Genomic DNA, 18,941 nt, shown 5'->3' with positions numbered 1-18,941 from the left:
AGAGTGGCTACTCTTAATTTACATTATTATTATATGCTTATGTTCATACAGTATTTTGTAAGGTTAACTTCAGTTGAAAAGTAGTAATTTTGTGAATAAACTATATTTGTTGTTTTTCAGAGTGGCCAAACACCACTTTTACTCGCCATAAAGAAAAACAGACAGATGATGGTAGAATTTTTTATTAAGAATAAAGCAAACATACATGCAGTTGATGATAATGGAAGGTATAGTACTTTATATTTTTTGGAAAAAGTTTAATATTGTAGTAAAATCACTCAAGTTAAAAATATTAAATTAATGGGAATGGTATAATCATTGGAATAGAGTGAAATTTATGAACATAAACTAAAATTAAGGAGAAAAGCAATTATTCAAACTGAGCAACACAAATAAAAGTATGTAGTATAATTCATATGCCCTTATAATTATTGGCTGATGATTACTATTTGATTTTGTTGATCACATTGTGTTAGCTAGAGTTTTCATGTTAGTTTTGTAAAATATAGACTTTTAGTTTGTGCTTTTATTCAGTATTGAACTTTTTAAATTTTCTGTAATGTTTCGTCTTCTCCTGGTATAATTTTCTTTTGGAAATGCTGTGTTGAGTATAAATAGACATTGAAAATTATTTTTTCCTTTATATGACTATTTGCTTTAAATTACTTAATTTGTAGAATATTGATTTCAGATTTTTCCTAAGTGACATCTAATTAGTCTTAAAAAATTTTGAACATTTATAATGAAAAATAGTGTAACATATGCTTGAAATCTGGTTGCAAGATTATACGTGTAGCATTGATTTCAATGCCTGGCAAATGCTTCTCAGAGTGAATGACTGAAGCAACAATTATTATTATTATCACCAGTGCTACCGTTATTATGTTATACCTGCAAATACTTTTTTTTACTCCTTGACCTTTGGCTGACTGTGAGTTACAATATATTACATCACCCTAAGAAAGAAATGGAGCTTTATTCATTGAAATCTTTGCCAACTCCAGATGAATGACCTCATCATAATTAATGTTCATTGAAGGATTTTAAGTTTGTAACTCTCCCCTTTTGGGACACGTGATTTATTTTTTATGTGTTTGTTTTCCTTTTAGACTTACAAATGATTTAGAAAGATAAAGATTTGATCTTCCAAGATGTATGTGTCTGTTAGTGTATGTAAAGATAGATGTCAAATTGGTAAAATGTATTACAATGGCTTTTTAACTAAACTTATTAAAATACCTAAATTTGAAGTTATCTTTCTTATTTTAGAACAGCCCTCATGTTGGCTGTGGAACATAAATCAACACAAATAGCTGAGCTGCTTCTTCAATGTGGTGTTAATGTGTCTGCTTCAGATAATTGTGGAGAGATTGCCTTGTCTTATGCCATTGCTAGTGGAAATACTGCGTAAGTATTTACATTACAATACTAATCAACATTAGATGTATATCCACAGTAGTTACACCTGTTGCATCTTCCATATGAGGTGAGATTTCATAGCATAACTATGTATGGAACCGTAGTGAGTTAGGACATTTCATTAGTCAGAAACCCTTCAAAGTCTAGCCAAGAAGCAGTGATGATACTTTGATTGGGCAAAGAGAAGGATGGGGAGGGGTAATGGAGGCAAGAAAGATGGTGGAGTGAGATAGACATTATTACCTTGGTACAGGTATGACTGTATATATGGTGCAATGGTACATCCTGTGAAATCAAAAATGAAAGTTGTTGCAGTTGTGTCCAATGAATCAAATTACACTCTACTGTCATATATACATAATTTAAATGGATTAGTTACTTAAAAAAAAATAAGTAGTGATGTGTGCATGAGTCACCTTCAAGGTTTGTTCTCTCCTCTCTCTTCCCATCTCCTTTCTTTTTCTTCTCATGCATGCTGGGAAATTTTCCTACCACTGAGATATATACCACTAGCTAATATCTTAGGACTTTGTAAACCTTTATCCTTAGGGTTTCCAGCATTACCCAATTCATTTCAAGCATAACCCCTCCTCACAGGTACAGATAGTATCACACCTATGATTTTATAATTTGCTATTTGGGTCTTGAAATTCCCTGTTTAGCTGAAGTTAGGTATTCTACCATCCCCCTTTAATTTATTAAGGACCTAATAATATCCTTGAAGTGTAAGGAAGATAATTCTGTAGTCAGATGGAGGAAAATAAATAGATTTTTAAATTGTTCCTTTGTCTCTGTCAGTTCTGTGGCTGTGGTGTTTCTGTCAGACCTGGACCTGCAGTCTGGTAGTGAATAGCTTTTATTTCAAAATATCCTGACTGATCCAATCCCTGAGTCTTCATGGTAACCTACACTGAGACTCAATAGTTACAGCACTCTTTTTAATTCTTATGTACTCATGCTTTTTTATTCAACAGTTGTTTCCAAGCAGAAGCACTCTGCTTTGACAGCTTGGCCTCTAGCTTTGGCCAACAAATACTAAGCACTCTGACCCTGTCCCCCTTTTAGGAACCTTATGTGGAATCCCCATATTAGCCTTGCCCTTTGTGGTGCATTATCCTTTTAGGACTTTGTCTTTTCTTTCATAAAATTAAAATCATTCAAATCTATTAGAAAGCTTCAAGTAAAGCTTCAAGTAATCTCTGGAAGAGATCAGAGTTTTCTGTCATCTTGGCTAACAGTTCTGTGCCCCAAATCCTTCCATCCCTTGAAATAGATTTCCTTTGACTGCAGGGGGTTCCACATCACTGTTTTCCATGGTGAGTGCCAACTTTAGATTGACACTTCTAGTAATTTTCCCAAGTAATGGAAAATTTCCAATCTGTTGGAATTGCTGTCTAAAGTTTTCAGCATTTATTAAGGTTTGCCTCAAAAGGAATAGATTAAGCAGATTCATTGAATCTAAGAGAGCTAAGCCCCAACATGACTCCTCAGTATCCATTGTGTTAAAGAAAATTTTGTGTTCCAAGTCAGTTGGAGATCAACATGGAAATGTAGCTACACTTGTCTGCTGATTTTGTTCAACTAGGTAGAGAAGAAATAGTAGTAGTCCAAGTTTTTGGCATTTGTTAATTTCTCGCCTTTGTTATTATTGATTTGTCCCACAGAAGGGGATGATTATATTCTCTAATTTAAGGAGATATTTATAAATAGAGTTATAAATTAATTGTTGATTTTTCTCTGAGTTATAAAGCACAAAGAAGAGCCCAATTGATCATGAAAATTAGGACTCAAGCATTTTTAAAAATAATTTTAACTTTTGAATATTAGAACCTATGAAAAATACACATTAGTTCTAGTTGAGATTGTAAGTAGTTAAGTATGCCATTATTTTACTATTTTGCTTAACATGTTTCAATATTATCTTAGTAAATCTCCATAACAACCTGGTGAACTAAAGTGATACAACCCTTATTTTTTAGAAGGCCTTAAGCCTAAGAGAAAGAAGTTGTGCAAGAACAAAAAACTATTTTTTACAGAGACAGGACATTTTCTGAGTTCAAGCTACACTAGTTAATATATTTACCTGTCTTGTTCTCAATTCATGATCATTTCATCTTTTTTCTTCTTTAATTACAAGCTATGGGTGCAGTGACACATGCATTTACTCCAGCGACTTAAGAGCCTGAGGCAGGACAATTGCTTGAGCCCAGGTATTTAAGATCAGCCTGATCATCATCATGAAATACCATCTCAAAAAACAGAAAAGAACAAACATTGTATAAATAATTTTCAAGTTAACAAAATGTTTATAGGGCATACAGATTAGGAGAGCATATGAAAAAGTTCTGATACTAGATCTAAAACATTATTAAGTATTGAATTATATTTGGTCAGTGTTTTCACATGAGTATTAAAATACCAATTTTATTACTTTTTTCAAATATAGAAACAGGAATCTAATTCTTCAATACATGAAAGCACAATCTAGAACATCAGTAAATTTCAATCCAGGTAAGACTTAAAAAAATGAGATTCTCTTGGTGTTCATGCCGTGTGTAAATAAGAGTAAGAAAGTTTGATCACAAAAGAAGAGTGGAAAAAAATAAATGTTCAAATTCCATTCATATTTTTTATATCTTTCTTGCTCATACAGAATCCAGAATATCTTAATTATTAACTATAAGAAATTTATCATCTAAATGATATTGTCTGAAGAAATTTTACATTAATTTTGACCCTGAAATTTTATGTCTTTGCAGAAGTAAGAATATTTTTAAATTAGACATTCTGTTTCGTATATGGTCACATGATAGCAGATTGGACTTGTTATAAAACCAGGTGTTCTTGTCAACTGTTAATATCAGCTCCTATTGAGTTCCTACATTATGAATTTCACAGTGATATTTCTATACACACATATACAATACTTGAATCCTGACCACTCTCCGTACTTCCATTTTCCCCTCTACTCCCTTTTTTCATCCCCAGTTACCTTCCCTCTTCCTTAATGTTCCCTCCATCATTTTCTAGTCATTCTTATTTTCTTCCCAGATTCTACATGTTAGGGAGAGAATGTGATAATTGGGGTTTTGTTTCTGATTTTTTCACCTTAACATGATGACCACCCTTTCTATCCCTTTTACAATTATTGTCTTTGTTTCTTTTTTTAACATTTTTATTTGGGGTTTGAAATATACCATTTCCTGGGCCTTAAAATTTCTACTCAGAAACCTAATATTTTTCTGATGTGTTTATAATTGCTTTGGCCCTTATTATAGATTTCAGTGTACCTTTGGTAATTTTATAGACTATGATTTGGAGAAGTTCTTTTCAGGCCATTTCCATTTGGTATTCTAAAATCTTATACCTGGATGTCCATAACTTTCACAAGATATAAGAAATAGTTTCTTTTATTCACTGAGAAAGCTTTCATTGTCTGTAGCCTGTACCTCTTCTCCATTATGTGTACCAGTGATTCATAAAAGTAGTCTATGGATTGTGTCTAGTGGTTTTGTAATTTATTTAATATTATTTTGATTGTTGTTGATATTGTCTGAATGTGATATTTCATCATCAACTTCAAGCTCTGGTATTTTTTTCTTTCACTTGATCTAGTCTATGGGTCTAACTTCATCTGGATATATTAATTTGAGATATTGAGCTCTTTGTTTCCAAGATTTCTGATTGATTCTTTTTCAGAATCTGTATTGAATTGTTCTTTCATGCCCTGCATTGTTTTCCTTAATCTACGCAGTTTTTCTTTGCTTCATCTTTGAATTAATTCACTACTTTAACATTTTTTTTGAATTTTATTCTGGCATTTTTGTATATCGCATTATCTTTGGAAATAGTTTCTAGGGTTATTAACTATGAAACAGTCATGCTACCTTGCTTTTTATCTTTCTTATATTTCTATATTGAAATTTGTACATCTTCAGGGATATATATCTTTTCCACGTTTATTTGAGTGTCTGCTTAGGAAACTGTTTTCCCTGGATGATGTGTCTTATGCTATTGGTTAAATGTGTGATGTTGAATTATTTTCCAAATGGTGTCTCTAGTGTAGTTTCCTTTGTCTTATCTGTGACTCCTGAGTGGTGATAGCTTGCACTGTTAAGTAACAACTTTCTTTGCCAGTGTTGTGAGAGTGGAGTCATGTTAGTGAAATAGTGATATAGGCAGTAGAGTATCTGAAATGCATTTTCTGTGGTGGTTCCTCCATACTTGTCAATAATATGGTGTCTGTAAATATATGGGAGATACCTAGGGTGAGAACCTGCATAAATGAAGATCTCAAACTTGCATAATTCTGTAAAAGTTTCTTCGTTTATTTCTAGTCTTGCTTTAGTGTGTCCAGACCACTGAATTTTAGTCATCTCTTTCCATTACTAAATGTGTGTGTTAGGTTAAAGCTTTTTAATCTCTGTTCTTATTTTTAGTTTTTTTTCAGCACCAGGTTTTATTTTATTTTTTTAGATATGTATGACAGTAGAGTGTATTTTTTACATACATGGGCTACATTTGATTCTATTTAGGATCAGAGAGAACTTTTGGCCTTTGGTTTTTTGGTATTGGCTTATTTCACTAAGTATAATAGTCTCAAGTGCCATCCATTTACCTGCAAATGCCATAAATTTCATTCTTCTTTATGGATGAGAAATACTCCATTGTGTATATGTACCACATTTTCTTTAACCTTTCATCTGTTGAAGCTCACCTAGGTTGTTTCCTTAGCTTAAATATTGTGAATTGGGCTGCTGTAGACATTGATGTGGCTGTGTCACTGTAGTATATTGATTTAAAGTCCTTTGGATATAGATATATATATATATGCCCAACTCTCCATCATGTCAACTTAGGAACTGATTTCCTCAACAAGACTTCTAAATTGCAACAAATAAAATCAAGATTCAACTGGGGTGATAACTGGTTGAATGGTGTTTCCATTCCAAATTTTCAGAGGAATCTCCATACTGTTTTCCAGAGTACTTGCACCAATTTGCAGTCTCACTAGCAAAGTATGAGTGTAACTTTTTTCTCACATTCTCTCCAGCATTTATTGTTACTTGTATTCTTGATAATTGCTATTTTGACTGGACTGAGAATGGAATATCAATGTAGTTTTAATTTGCATTTTCTAATTTCTAGAGAAATTGAGCATTTTTGCATTTTTTTCTACTTTTTATTGATTTTATAATTTTTTAAGTGCATGACAACAGTGGAATGCACTACAATCCTTATTACACATATAAAGCACAATTTTATCTCTGAATATAAAGTATGTTTATGTCAATTTATGCCATTTTACATGTACTTTTTTGCACTACAATTCGTTTTTTATTTTTATTTGTTTTAGTTAGTTACACATGACAGTACAATGACCTTGACATATCATACATTTGAACCACATGAGATACAATATCTCGTTTTTCTGAGTATTCAGGTTGTAGATTCACATTGATCATGCATTCACATATATACACCAATAATGTCTATTTCATTCTACTATCCTTCCTATCTTTCCAACCTCTCCTCTCCCCTCCCATCACTTCTCTCTAATTAATCTAAGGTAGCACTATTCTTTTTTTTCTCACATCTTCATACATGTAGTTTGTATAACAATGAGGCTCTCCTTCCACCATCCATGCAATTCCCTTTCTCCCTCCCTTTCCCTCCCACCCCTCTTCCCTGTGTATTGGTAATCTTCTTCCCATGCTCTTCCTCTCTTCCCCATTTTGAGTCACCCCCCTTATATCAGAGAAGCCATTTGGCATTTGTTTTTTGGGGACTGGATAAATTCACTTACCATAATCTGCTCTAATGCCATCCTTTTCTCTGCAAATGCCATGATCTTATTATTTTTTTAGTGCTGAGTAATATTCCATTGTGTATATATGCTACACATTTTTATCCATTCATCCATTGAAGGGCATCTAGGTTGGCTCTACAGTCTAGTTATTGTGATTGTGCTACTATAAACATTGATGTGGCTGAGTCCCTGTAGTATGCTGTTTTTAGGTTTTTTGGGTATAGTCCTAGAAGAGGAATAGCTGGTTCAAATGGTGGTTACATTCCCAGTTTTCCAAGGAATTTCCATACTGCTTTCCAAATTGGCTGCACCAATTTGCAATCCCACCAGCAGTTCAATTCTGATCAAAATCCCAATGACATTCCTCACAGAAATAGAAAAAGCAATTATGAAATTCATCTGGAAATATAAGAGACCCAGAATAGCAAAAGCAATTCTAAGCAGGAAGAGTGAAACAGATGGTATCACTGTACCAGATCTTCAACTATAATACAGAGCAATAGTAACAAAAACGGCATGGTACTGGCACCAAAACAGGCTGGTGGACCAATGGTACAGGATAGAGGACACAGAGACTAACCCACAAAACTACAACTACCTTATATTAGACAAAGGTGCTAAAAGCATGCACTGGAGAAAAGATAGCATCCTCAACAAATGGTGTTGGGAAAACTGGAAATCCATATGCAACAAAATGAAATTGAATCCCTGTCTCTCACCATGCACAAAAATTAACTCAAAATGGATCAAGGGTCTAGGAATTAAACCAGAGATTCTACATCTAATGGAAGAAAACGTAGGCCCTAATCTTCCTCATGTGGGGCTAGGCCCCAACTTCCTTAATAAGATGCTTATAGCACAAGAGTTAAAACCAAGAATTAACAAATGGGATGAATTCAAACTAAAAAGTTTTTTTCTCAGCAAGAGAAATAATATGTGAGGTGAATAGGGAGCCTACATCCTGTGAACAAATTTTTACCCCTCACACATCAGATAGAGCTCTAATCTCTAGGGTATACAAAGAACTCAAAAAGCTAAACACACACACACACACACACACACACACATAATCCAATCAACAAATGGGCCAAGGACCTGAACAGACACTTCTCAGAAGAGGATATACAATCAATCAATAAATATATGAAAAAATGCTCACCATCTCTAGCAATCAGAGAAATGCAATTTAAAACTACCCAAAGATACTATCACACTCCAGTAAGAATGGCAGCCATGATGAAGACAAACAACAACAAGTGCTGGTGAGGATGCCCTCATACACTGCTGGTTGAATATTGAGCATTTAAAAAATATATTTGGTCACCAATTGTATTTCTTGTTCTGTGAACTACCAGTTTCAGATCCTTTGCACATGTATTGACATCTTATGACCACTAGAAGAGAATAATAACTATATTGGGGTGTGTGTGTGTGTGTGTGTGTGTGTGTCAAGTTTTTTGATTTTATTTTCTTGGGGGCAAGTAGTCGGGATTCAACTCAGGGGCATTCAACCACTGAGCCACATCCCCAGCCCTATGTTTTATTTTTATTTTATTTTATTTTTATTATTTTTGTTGTAGATGGACACAATTTACTTATTTACTTGTTTATTATTTATTTATTTATTTTTATGTAGTGCTGAAGGTCAAACCCATGGTCTTACACCTGCAAGGCTAGTTCTCTAACACTGAGCCCCATACCCAGCTCTGTTTTGCATTTTATTTAGACATAGAGTTGCTCAGTGCCTCACCATTGATGAAGCTGGATTTGAACTCTTGATCCTCCTCTTTCAGCCTTCTGTGCTGGTTTGTTTTGAATTCTTTTTATATCCAGAAGACTAATGTTCTGAGGTGTAGGTGGTAAAGATTTTCTCCCATTTTGTAGGTTCTCTGTTCATGTTCTTGATAATTTTCTTTCCTGTGAGAAAGCTTTTTTACTTTGTTACCTTCCCATTTATTGATTCTTGATTTTATTTGTTGCAATTTAGAAGTCTTGTTGAGAAAGTCAGTTCCTAAGACAAGATGATGGAAAGTTGGGCCTATATTTTCTTCTAGTGGGTACAGGATGTCTGGTTTAATGCCTAGTTCCTTGATGTACTTTGAATTGAGTTTTGTGCAGGGATAGGGATAGGGGTTCAGTTTGATTCTGCCACATTCATATTTCCATTTTTCTCAGTACCATTTGTTTAAGAGGCTGTCTTTTCTTTCAATGTATGTTGTTGGTGCCTTTGTCTAGATTAACAAGACAATATGTATGTGATTTTTGTCTTTGTGATGTCTTTTCTGTTCCATTGGACATTTTGCCTGTTTTGGTGCCAATCCCTTGCCATTTTTGTAGCACTGTAGTATAATTTGAGATCGGATCTTGTGATGTCTGCTGTCTCCTTCACTTTTTTTTCCACTAAGGATTATTTTGAATATTCTGGGCCTCTTGTTTTTCCAAGTGAATTTTATGACTGCTTTTTCTATTTCATTGTGAAATATCATTGACATTTTAATAGGAGTTGCATTAAAACTATAGCATTTTGGTAGTATGTCAATTTTGGTAACATTAATTCTGCCAATCCATGAACATTTGAAATATTCCATCTTCTACGGTCTTCTTCAATTTCTTTCTTTAGTGTTTGGTAATGTTCATAATAGAAGTCTTTCACTTCTTTGATTGTTTCCTGATTATTTTATTTTTTAAATTTTTTTTGAATCCATTGTGATTCATCAGCTGATGCATAATTTGTGTACAGGATCATAATTGATTTATGAGTGTTAATTCTATATCTTGCTACTATGCTGAGTGTGATTATGAGTTTTAAAAATTTTGTTTTGTAGTTTTGTGTCTTCTACATATAAAATATTGTTGTCAGCAAATAGGGATATTTTGAGCTCTTCTTTTCATATTCATATCCCTTTAATCTCTTTTTCCAAACTGCCCTGGTTAGAATTTCAATATTCATATGTTGAATAGAAGTGGTGAAAGAGGGCACCCTTGTCTTTTTCTAGTTTTTAGAAAGAATGTTTCATTTTTTCCATTTGGAATCATGTTAGTCTTGGGTTTTTTTGGTATAGAGCTTTTAAAATGTTCAGTTACATTCATATTATCCCTAGTTTTTCTACCATTTTGAACATGAATGGATGCTGTATTCTGTCAAATGCTCTTTCTTCAACTATTGAGATAATTATGTTTTTAAGTATATTAATGAATTCTGTTTTGATTTCCATAGGTTGAACCAACCTTATGTCCCTGAGATGAACCCAACTTGATCATGGTGCACTATGTTTTTAAAATGTTTTTATATGTAGTTTTTTTTTTCAGTATTTCATTAAGAGTTGATGCATGTATGTTCATCGGGGATATTTGTCCAAAGTTTTATTTCTTTGATGTATCTCTGTCTGGTTTTGGTATCAGGGTTATTCTTCCTTCATAGAATGAGTTTGGAAGTGTTTCATCCTTTTCTATTTTATGGAATGATTTGAGGAGTATTGGTGTTAGTTCTTCTTTAAGGGTTTGGTAGGAATTGCCAGAGAATTTATCTAGTTGTGGACTTTTCTTTATTGGTAGGTCAAAATATTGATCTATGAAAAATAAGTTGCTTCAATAATGCTAGAAATCTCTGGGTTCAGTGGTACAAACCTATAATCCCAGCAGCTTGGGAGGCTGAGACAGGAGAATTCTGAGTTCAAAGCCAGCCTCAGCAATGGCTAGGTGCTAAGCAACACAGTGAGACCCTTTCTCCATAAAATACAAAGCAGGGATGGGATGTGGCTCAGTTGTTGAATATCCCCAAGTTCAATCCCCAGTACCAAAAAAAAAAAAAACTACAAATTTGAAAAAGAATTATGAATATGTATAAATGTCCATGAATCATTCAGGTAACAATTAAAAAGGAAAGGGAAAAATATATTTGAAAAAAAATAGATCTCAGGGCTTTTGTGGTGCCAGTGATTGAATCCATAACATCATGAAATTGAGGCACATTCTCTGTGAGTGGGCTACATTTAAAGCTGTTGTCTTCCACTTTTAGTACTTTTTTACATCAGTATAGGGCATATAGATTGCATGCTGAAGAAGTGTGGAGTCTATAAACATCTTCCACTTATGAGGAGGATTGAGAAAATTGACATCATATTGTATAACACAGTACTAAATGGACCATCCTGTTCTCCTGGGACCAGATAAACTCTTCTTTATGGAATTTAAAAGTCTCAATAAATCATAGTTTGGGCTGGGGTTGTGGCTCAGTAGTATAGTACTCACTTAGCACATGATAAACACTGGATTTGATCCTCAGCACCACATAAAAATAAATAAAGAAATTGTGTCCAACTACAACTAAAAAATATTTTTTAAAAAGTCATAGTTTATAAAATTGTCATCAAAAGGTCTTTTACATCTACCTTGCCATGTGAAATAAGACTAGAATGTGAATAGAATGCATGAATTGAAATACTCCTCTTCTTTTGAGTGGTGAATACTCAGTCTATATAATTTTAACAGTACAAGTCTTTTGTACTCCTCCTCCTCCACATCATCATCATCATCATCATCACCATCATTGTCAGCATCATCATCATTATTTATTTCACTGTTGGGATTGAAGCCAGAGCTCCTTCTTTCTAAGCACTAACCACTTAGTTCTTTCCTTTTCCCTACCAGTAGATGCTCTCAGAGTAAATGCCACAAGATTCACATTGTTTTTTTTTTTTATTCGATTGTTGTTGTTGTATTGTTTTGTTTTGTTTTATAGTTTTAATGAAGTGGGAAAGAATTTCTTCTATATGGAGAGACAATGTTTGGCTCATTCTGAAAGCATGAGTGAGTTCATAGCCTATTTAAATATTTTATCATGTCAGCTATTACTACATAACAACTTGCTGCTACCTCCCTAGTGCTTCTTTCTGTATTTCCCTATGACCATGTGGTATGGATACGAGTGTATAAACTCTGAAGGTTGTCATCTTTCAACACTTTTGTCCCTAGGGGAAGTAAAGTTTTGTTTGTACCACACATAAGATAGAAAAAGTAGCTGGAAGTAAGAGATGAGCATATTTGCTGTCTCCTACACTGGAATGTCTTTGTAAGCTTTCTGTCCCTGATCTGTTTACTGCTTTTCTCTAATTTCTGTAGATTTTTTTTTCATACATTTGTTGACCATCTGTATTTCTTCTGTGAAGTGCCTGTTGAATTTCTTTGCTCATTTATTAAATGGGTGGAGGTGGGTGATGGTGTTATTATTAGTTTTAAGCTGTTTTTTGTTGTTGTTGTTGTTGTTATTATTATTATTATTATTATTATTATTATTATTATTATTATTATTTCTTTATCTATCCTGGAAGTTAATGCGTTTTCTGAGGTGCAGGTGGCAAAGGTATTTTTTCCTATTGTGTTGGCTCTCTTTTCATGTTCTGGGTTTTTCTCTTTGCCGTGAAGAAGCTTCTCAGTTTGATGGAGCACCATTTATTAAAAATTGATTTTACTTTGTGTTGAGGGGCCTGCCCTTTCAGCATCTACTCTTGGGAGCTTGAGGGCATACAGAAATCCCTCCAAAGACAGTTGCAGATAATTGTTTCTGCTATATTATGCAGCAAAACTAGCTTTCATAGTGGCTATGTTCCAATTTACATATAGCAGTCATGATAGGCCAGAGGGGATACACAACATATAATATTATGGGAGTCCTGCCACCAAGAGTCTAGCAACTGCCTTGTACCAACTGGGGAGTAATTTCTTGTCAAAGTTGCAGGTAAATGGTGCTTACCAGTGTTCTGACAACACTCTGTTCCAAAGCATAGTGTTGTATGTTAGGACATCCCTGCTGCACAATAAGAAAGATGAGCATTCCTCCATATAGATCCAAGGTCAAGCCCACCAACAACTTCTTGTGCTTTAGAGATTTTATTAATAAGTCAGTTCCTGAGCTGATATGTTGAAGTTTTGGGCCTACGTATTCTTCTATCCAGTGCAGGGATTCTGGTCTAATACCTAAGTAATTGATCCACTTTGAGTTGAGTTTTTGTGCATGGTGGGAGGATTAGTGTTCAGTTTAATTCTACTACATATGGATTTCAAATTTTCTCAGCACCATTTGTAGAAGAGGCTATCTTTGCACCAGTATATGATATTTATGCCTTTGTCTAGTATGAGGTAATTATATTTATGTGGGTTTGTCTCTGTCTTCTGTTTCATTGGTGGTCTTACCTGTTTTGTTGCCAATACCATACTGGTTTTGTCTTTATAGCTCTGTAGTGTAATTTGAAGTCTGATATTGTGATACCTCCTGCTTCATTTTTCTTGCTAGATATTGTTTTGGGTATTCTGGCTCTCTTGTTTATCTAAGTAAATTTCATTATTGCTTTTTCTGTTTCTGTGAAGAACATCTTTGGGCTCTGGAAGGGAGTTGCATTGAAATTTTATAGCACTTTTGGTAGTATGGTAATTTTGACAATATTAATTCTGCCTATCCAAGAACATGGGAAGTCTTTCCATATCCTAGGACCTTCCTCAATTTATTTCTTGAGTGTTCTGTAATTTGCATTGTAGAGGTCTTTTACCGTTTTTGTTAGATTGTTTCCCAAGTGTTTTTTTATGCTATTTTGAATAGGATAATTTTCCTAATTTCTCGTTTAGCTCGTCTTTTATTGGAGTATAGAAACAAAGTTGATTTATGAATGGTACTTTTGTATCCTGCAATTTGATGAATTTATTTGTGTTCTAGAAGCTTTCTAGTGAGTATTTTTTGAGGGGATTTTCTTAATATAGAATCACGTTTTCTTCAAACAGTGCTCGATTTAGCCCTTCCTTTCCTATTCATATCCCTTTAATTACTTTCTTTTGCCAAATTCTCTGGCAAGAGATTAAAGGACTTGATTTGTTCAGCTCTCTATTTATCATTCAGTCATGAATTTGGTCTTCTGGAGTTTCATTCATTTATGATCCGATAGATTGCAGAGTATTATCTCTACATTTTGTATTTGCTAAGAGTTGCATTGTGTACTAATAGAAGCAGTGAAAGTGGGCATCCCTGTCACATTGCAGTTTTTAGAAGAAATTCTGTAGTTGTTCTCCATTTATAATTATGTTGTCCTTCGGTGTGTCATGTATAGCTTTTACAATGTTGAGGTATGATTCATTCATTCCTGTTTTTTCTAGTGTTTAAAGCATGAATGGATGGGATATTATGTAAAAAATAGATGCTGCATCTATTTTGATAATCAAGTGTTCTCATCTCTGTATCTATTTGTGTGATGAATTACATTTATTGATTTCCATTTGTTGAATCAGTGTTGCATTCCTGGGATGAAACCCACTTGGTCATGTGCACTATTTTTTAAAATCTATTTTTGTATACGATTTAGCAGTATTTTATTGAGGATTTTTGCATCTATGTTCATAAAGGATACTAGTCTGAATTTTTCTTTTTTTTTCATGAATCTTTGTCTGAACTTAGTATCAGTGTGAGATAGGCTTCATTTAATGAATTTGAAGAATTCCCTCTTTTTCAATTTCATGAAATAATTTGAGGAGGATTGGTATTGGTTCTTCTTTAAAGGTTTAAATTGGCTGAGCATCCATCTGGTCCTAGGCTTTTCTTTGTTGGTAGGGTCTTGATGACTCTTTTATTCTTATTATTTGAAATTGATCTCTTTAAATTTTCTATATACTTCTGGTTAAATTTGGGTAGCTCATGTCTCCTGGAATTTACTGATGTCTTTTAGATTTTCTAGCTTATTGGGGTATAGATTTTGAAAAATAGCTTCTATTTATGCTCTGTTTGAGTGGTATCTGTGCTGATATTTCCATTTTCACCATAGGTTTTGGTACTTTTCATTTTTCTCTGATAGCTTGGTTAATATTTATCAATTCTGTTCATTTAAAAATTTTTTGATTCATTTCTTTTTCAGTTTTTACATCTTGATTTTATCAATTTCAATTTTGATTTTTATTATTTCCTTTATTTTGCTGATTTTAGTGTTTTTCTCTAGGTCCTTAAGATATAATGTTAGATTATTTCACTCAGTAACTTTCTGTTCTTTTAATGTATGGGCTCAATGCTATAAACATTTCTCTTAGAACTGCCTTCATAGTGTCCCAAAGGTTTTTATATATTGTATCACTATTCTCATTTACATTTAACTTTTTATTTAAACTCTGATTTGTTCATCTATCTGTTCATTATTCAATAGTGAATTTAGTCTCCTAGTGTTAGTTTTTTTTTTTTAATTTTCATCTTGTTGATTTCTAGTTTTATTCCATTATGGTCTGACAGAGTTCAAGGTATTAGCTCTATTTTTGGTATTTGTGAAATGTTGCTTTATGTACTAAAATATGGTCTATTTTGGAAAATGTTCCCTGTGCAGCTAAGAAGAAAATGTATTCAGTCATTGATGAGTAAAATATTCTGTGCATTTCTGTTAAGTCTAAATTATTTATTGTAATTTTAGTTCTATATTTAATTTTTGTTGGTATGATCTTTCTAGTGATGTTCCCAATATTATTGTGTTGTGATCTGTTTGATTCTCGATATTGAGAAGGAGCTCTTTGATTACTTAGATGCTTCATAGTCTGGAGCATATATATTTACCACTGTTATTTCTTTCTGTTGTATTACTCTACTAAGCAGTATGAAAATGGAATTTTTTATCTCTTCTGATGAACTTTTGCTCAAAGTCCATTATGTCAGATATGAAAATAGATACACCTTGTTTATAAGATCCATGTGAATGATATGTTTTTCCCATCCTTTCACAGTTAGTCTGTGTATATATTTTTCTAAGAGGTGAGTCTCTTGGAGACACGCTATTGTTGGGTTCTTTTTTTTCCAATTCAATCTGCCAGTGTACGTCTGTTGATGGGTTGAGTCCATTAACATTCAGTGTTATTATTGAGAGATGATTTATGTTTCCTGTTATTTTGGTTCATTTCTAGTTATCAAGTTGAAATAGATTCTACTTTGATTAACTCTTCTTTTAGTTTTAGTTTCTGTATGTTTTTATTTGCATATTTTATTTTTTCTTAATAAAATATTTATTGAGTGTGTTTTATAATGCCAGCTTTCTAGTTGTGATTTTTTAACTTTTGTTTATTATGGATGTTTTTATCTCATATTAAAATCTGATATAATTTAGTATTCTATGCAGAATCTGTTTTCTTTCAGAGGTTAGTATATAATATTTAAAGACCTCCTAGCTTTTAGGGTCTTTGGAAAATCAGTTGAATTCTGGATCGGTTTGCCTCTGAATATGACCTACCATTTTTCACTATCAGGTTTTAAAATTCTATTATAAGTAAAATTCTATACTTATTCTGTATGTTAGGCATTTTCATACTATTGTGGCTAGGAGTGTTGTAATTCTATATATTTGGAGTTGTATATACCTCCTGTGTTTGATTTTTCATTTCATTCTTAAGATTTTGGAAATTTTCAGTTATTTCATTGAAAAGATTGTTCATTTTTTGTTTTGAAATTCAATACCTTCATCTATCACAGTGAATCTTAAATTTGGCCTTTTCTTATTATCCCATATATATATTTTTAAATTCTGTTCAGGGTCTGGTAACATCTTTTCTCCATGATGAACTTTATTTTCAAGATTATGCACTACTTCTTTATTACCCGAATATTTGTCCTTTAAGTCATCTAGTGTATTGGTAATGCTTTGCATTGCATTTTTAATTTGGTTTATTGATTTCTGAATTTTGAAAATTTCTGAATGATTTTTCTTTAGAACTTCTATTTCATTATTGATATTTTACTTCTTGTGTCTTCTCTGTGATTTTACTTTTTACATTATCTTTTATCTCATAGATCAGTTGAAATATAAACTTTCAAAATTCCTTCTCTGATATTTTCTTCACTGTAGTTTTTGTGGAATCTGCTTTTGAGTCATTCTGGTTTGTTTGGGATGCTTTGTTCCCTTGCTTGTTCATATTGTTTGTGTGTCTATTCATGTATCAAAATGGATCTCTAGCAACAGAACTTCTATTCTGTGCATTTCTAGTGATCCTGTAGATATCTTGTGGCTCACAGATTGGGGGGGAGCCAAATAATTGCAACCAGCTGTGCATAAAAAATATAGAACTAAATTGCATACTTAATTTTTATTTTCACACAAAGTTAATTGGCACAGTAAACATAACTGTATCAATTTATATCAGTAACGACAGGAAGTAATCATGAGTTATATCTTTCATAAAATAAAAGAGTAGGTGTTTTCTATAGCTTCAATTGTATTAATTGTTGCTTTATTATTAGTGGTTGTGTGTGGAGTTTTATAAACCAAGAGTTCTGGGAGAAATTAAAAATAGATTTCATTATGAAGAAAAAAGCAATGGTGATAGAAAAGGATTAGCAGTTTCAAGATGTGAGTAGGGCAGAAGCAAAGTGATATACAATGTATTGTTTATGAGGAAGAAGGAAAAACAAGTAAAAGAAATAAAGAGTAAAGTGAGAATAATGGAATTTGACTGTTTGTAAGAGAAAAGAAGTAAAAACAAAAAGAAAGAAAAGGTTTGAAACAGAACACAAACTCAATCCAAAATAGGCTAATTGAAAACTTTAACCCTTAACAACAGAGTAAGGAAAAATAACTATGTTTCAGAATAGTACAAATGAGTAAGCATAAACAAATATGTACAAGTGTATGAATGTCCTTCATGTATCCATCAGTACACATACAAAAACTAAAAAGGAAAAAAAAAAAAAAACAGGATTGTTACTGAAAGTATGTGCTTGCCGTCTCTTCCAAAGTGTCTTTCCATCTCTCAGTTTCCATTCTCCATGGGATGGTATGGGGAGCTGTGAAAGGTGCTGTCAGCTCCATGCCCAGGGTATAGGTCATGCTAGGTTCTACCATATGTTCTCAGGGGAGGCAGTGAGGTCCTGTCTTTGACCCATGTGTTTCATTTCATGGGGAGTTACTGGGCATAAATAAGTCAACGCACACCTAGGACTTTACTCTACTTTTCTCCCCAGAGCTACATTCATGGGACAGGGAAGCCAGACTTTACCAGTTCTGTTTTTTCAGGGTACTGTTCTTTCTTACCTCCTTAGGTCTGCCCTCAAGCACCAAGGTCCATCACTTCTTCTCATTGAGATTTTGAAGCAACTGCCACTGGTCTTGGGCACAGCTATGTCAAGGGAAGAGAGGAGGACAGGCTCTCTTTGGCCTATCTGACTAGTATTACCCCCAGGAGAAATACTGTCCATGCCAGAAATTCTCCTGATTTGCTAGGCTCAGTTTATGTCTTGTGGATGGTGTCTGCCAGATTTATGTATCGGACTGAGCCCCAACACATGGATCTAAATTCCCAGTCTGAGTTGGTGCAGATATTTAAATATGTATCCAGCTTCAACTCTCTGTACATTCCAGGCAGACCGGTGGTGACTTTCATGCCACAGTTTAATGAGTAGAATAGCTTGACCCTCTGGTCCCACATTCTACATTCCAAGACTGTCTGCAGCACTTTTCATATGTGTATGTGTATGTATGTGTGTGTGTGTGTGTGTGTGTGTGTGTGTGTGTATATATATATAATGTTAGTTTAGGTAGACACAGTTATCTTTATTTTATTTTACATAGATTGAATCAGTGCCTCATGCATGCTAGCAACACTCTACCACTGAGCCACAACCCTAGCCCCTTGTCTACATCACTTTCAGTCTTTTTTGTCCTAATGTACTGATTTTCCCCCACTCACATCAGACTCCTAAGCTCCAACT

General features: G+C 33.5%; 1 protein-coding gene across 1 annotated transcript in view; it reads left to right on the top strand.

Moving 5' to 3' along the window:
• The window catches only part of LOC107133529 (ankyrin repeat domain-containing protein 26-like), a 141,868-nt gene that overhangs the window by 84,193 nt on the left and 38,734 nt on the right, over positions 1 to 18,941 (top strand). Inside the window, exons 9-11 of the mRNA XM_048797646.1 lie at positions 121 to 227; positions 1,270 to 1,407; positions 3,866 to 3,930. Of these exons, the coding sequence (XP_048653603.1) occupies positions 121 to 227; positions 1,270 to 1,407; positions 3,866 to 3,930 (310 nt within the window). The remainder of the gene's footprint in view (positions 1 to 120; positions 228 to 1,269; positions 1,408 to 3,865; positions 3,931 to 18,941) is intronic.

This window comes from Marmota marmota, unplaced genomic scaffold, assembly GCF_001458135.2.
Source record: "Marmota marmota marmota unplaced genomic scaffold, marMar, whole genome shotgun sequence".
Lineage (NCBI taxonomy): Eukaryota > Metazoa > Chordata > Mammalia > Rodentia > Sciuridae > Marmota > Marmota marmota.
Note: the sequence above shows the minus strand (reverse complement) of the source record. Positions and strands in the feature narration are given on the sequence as shown.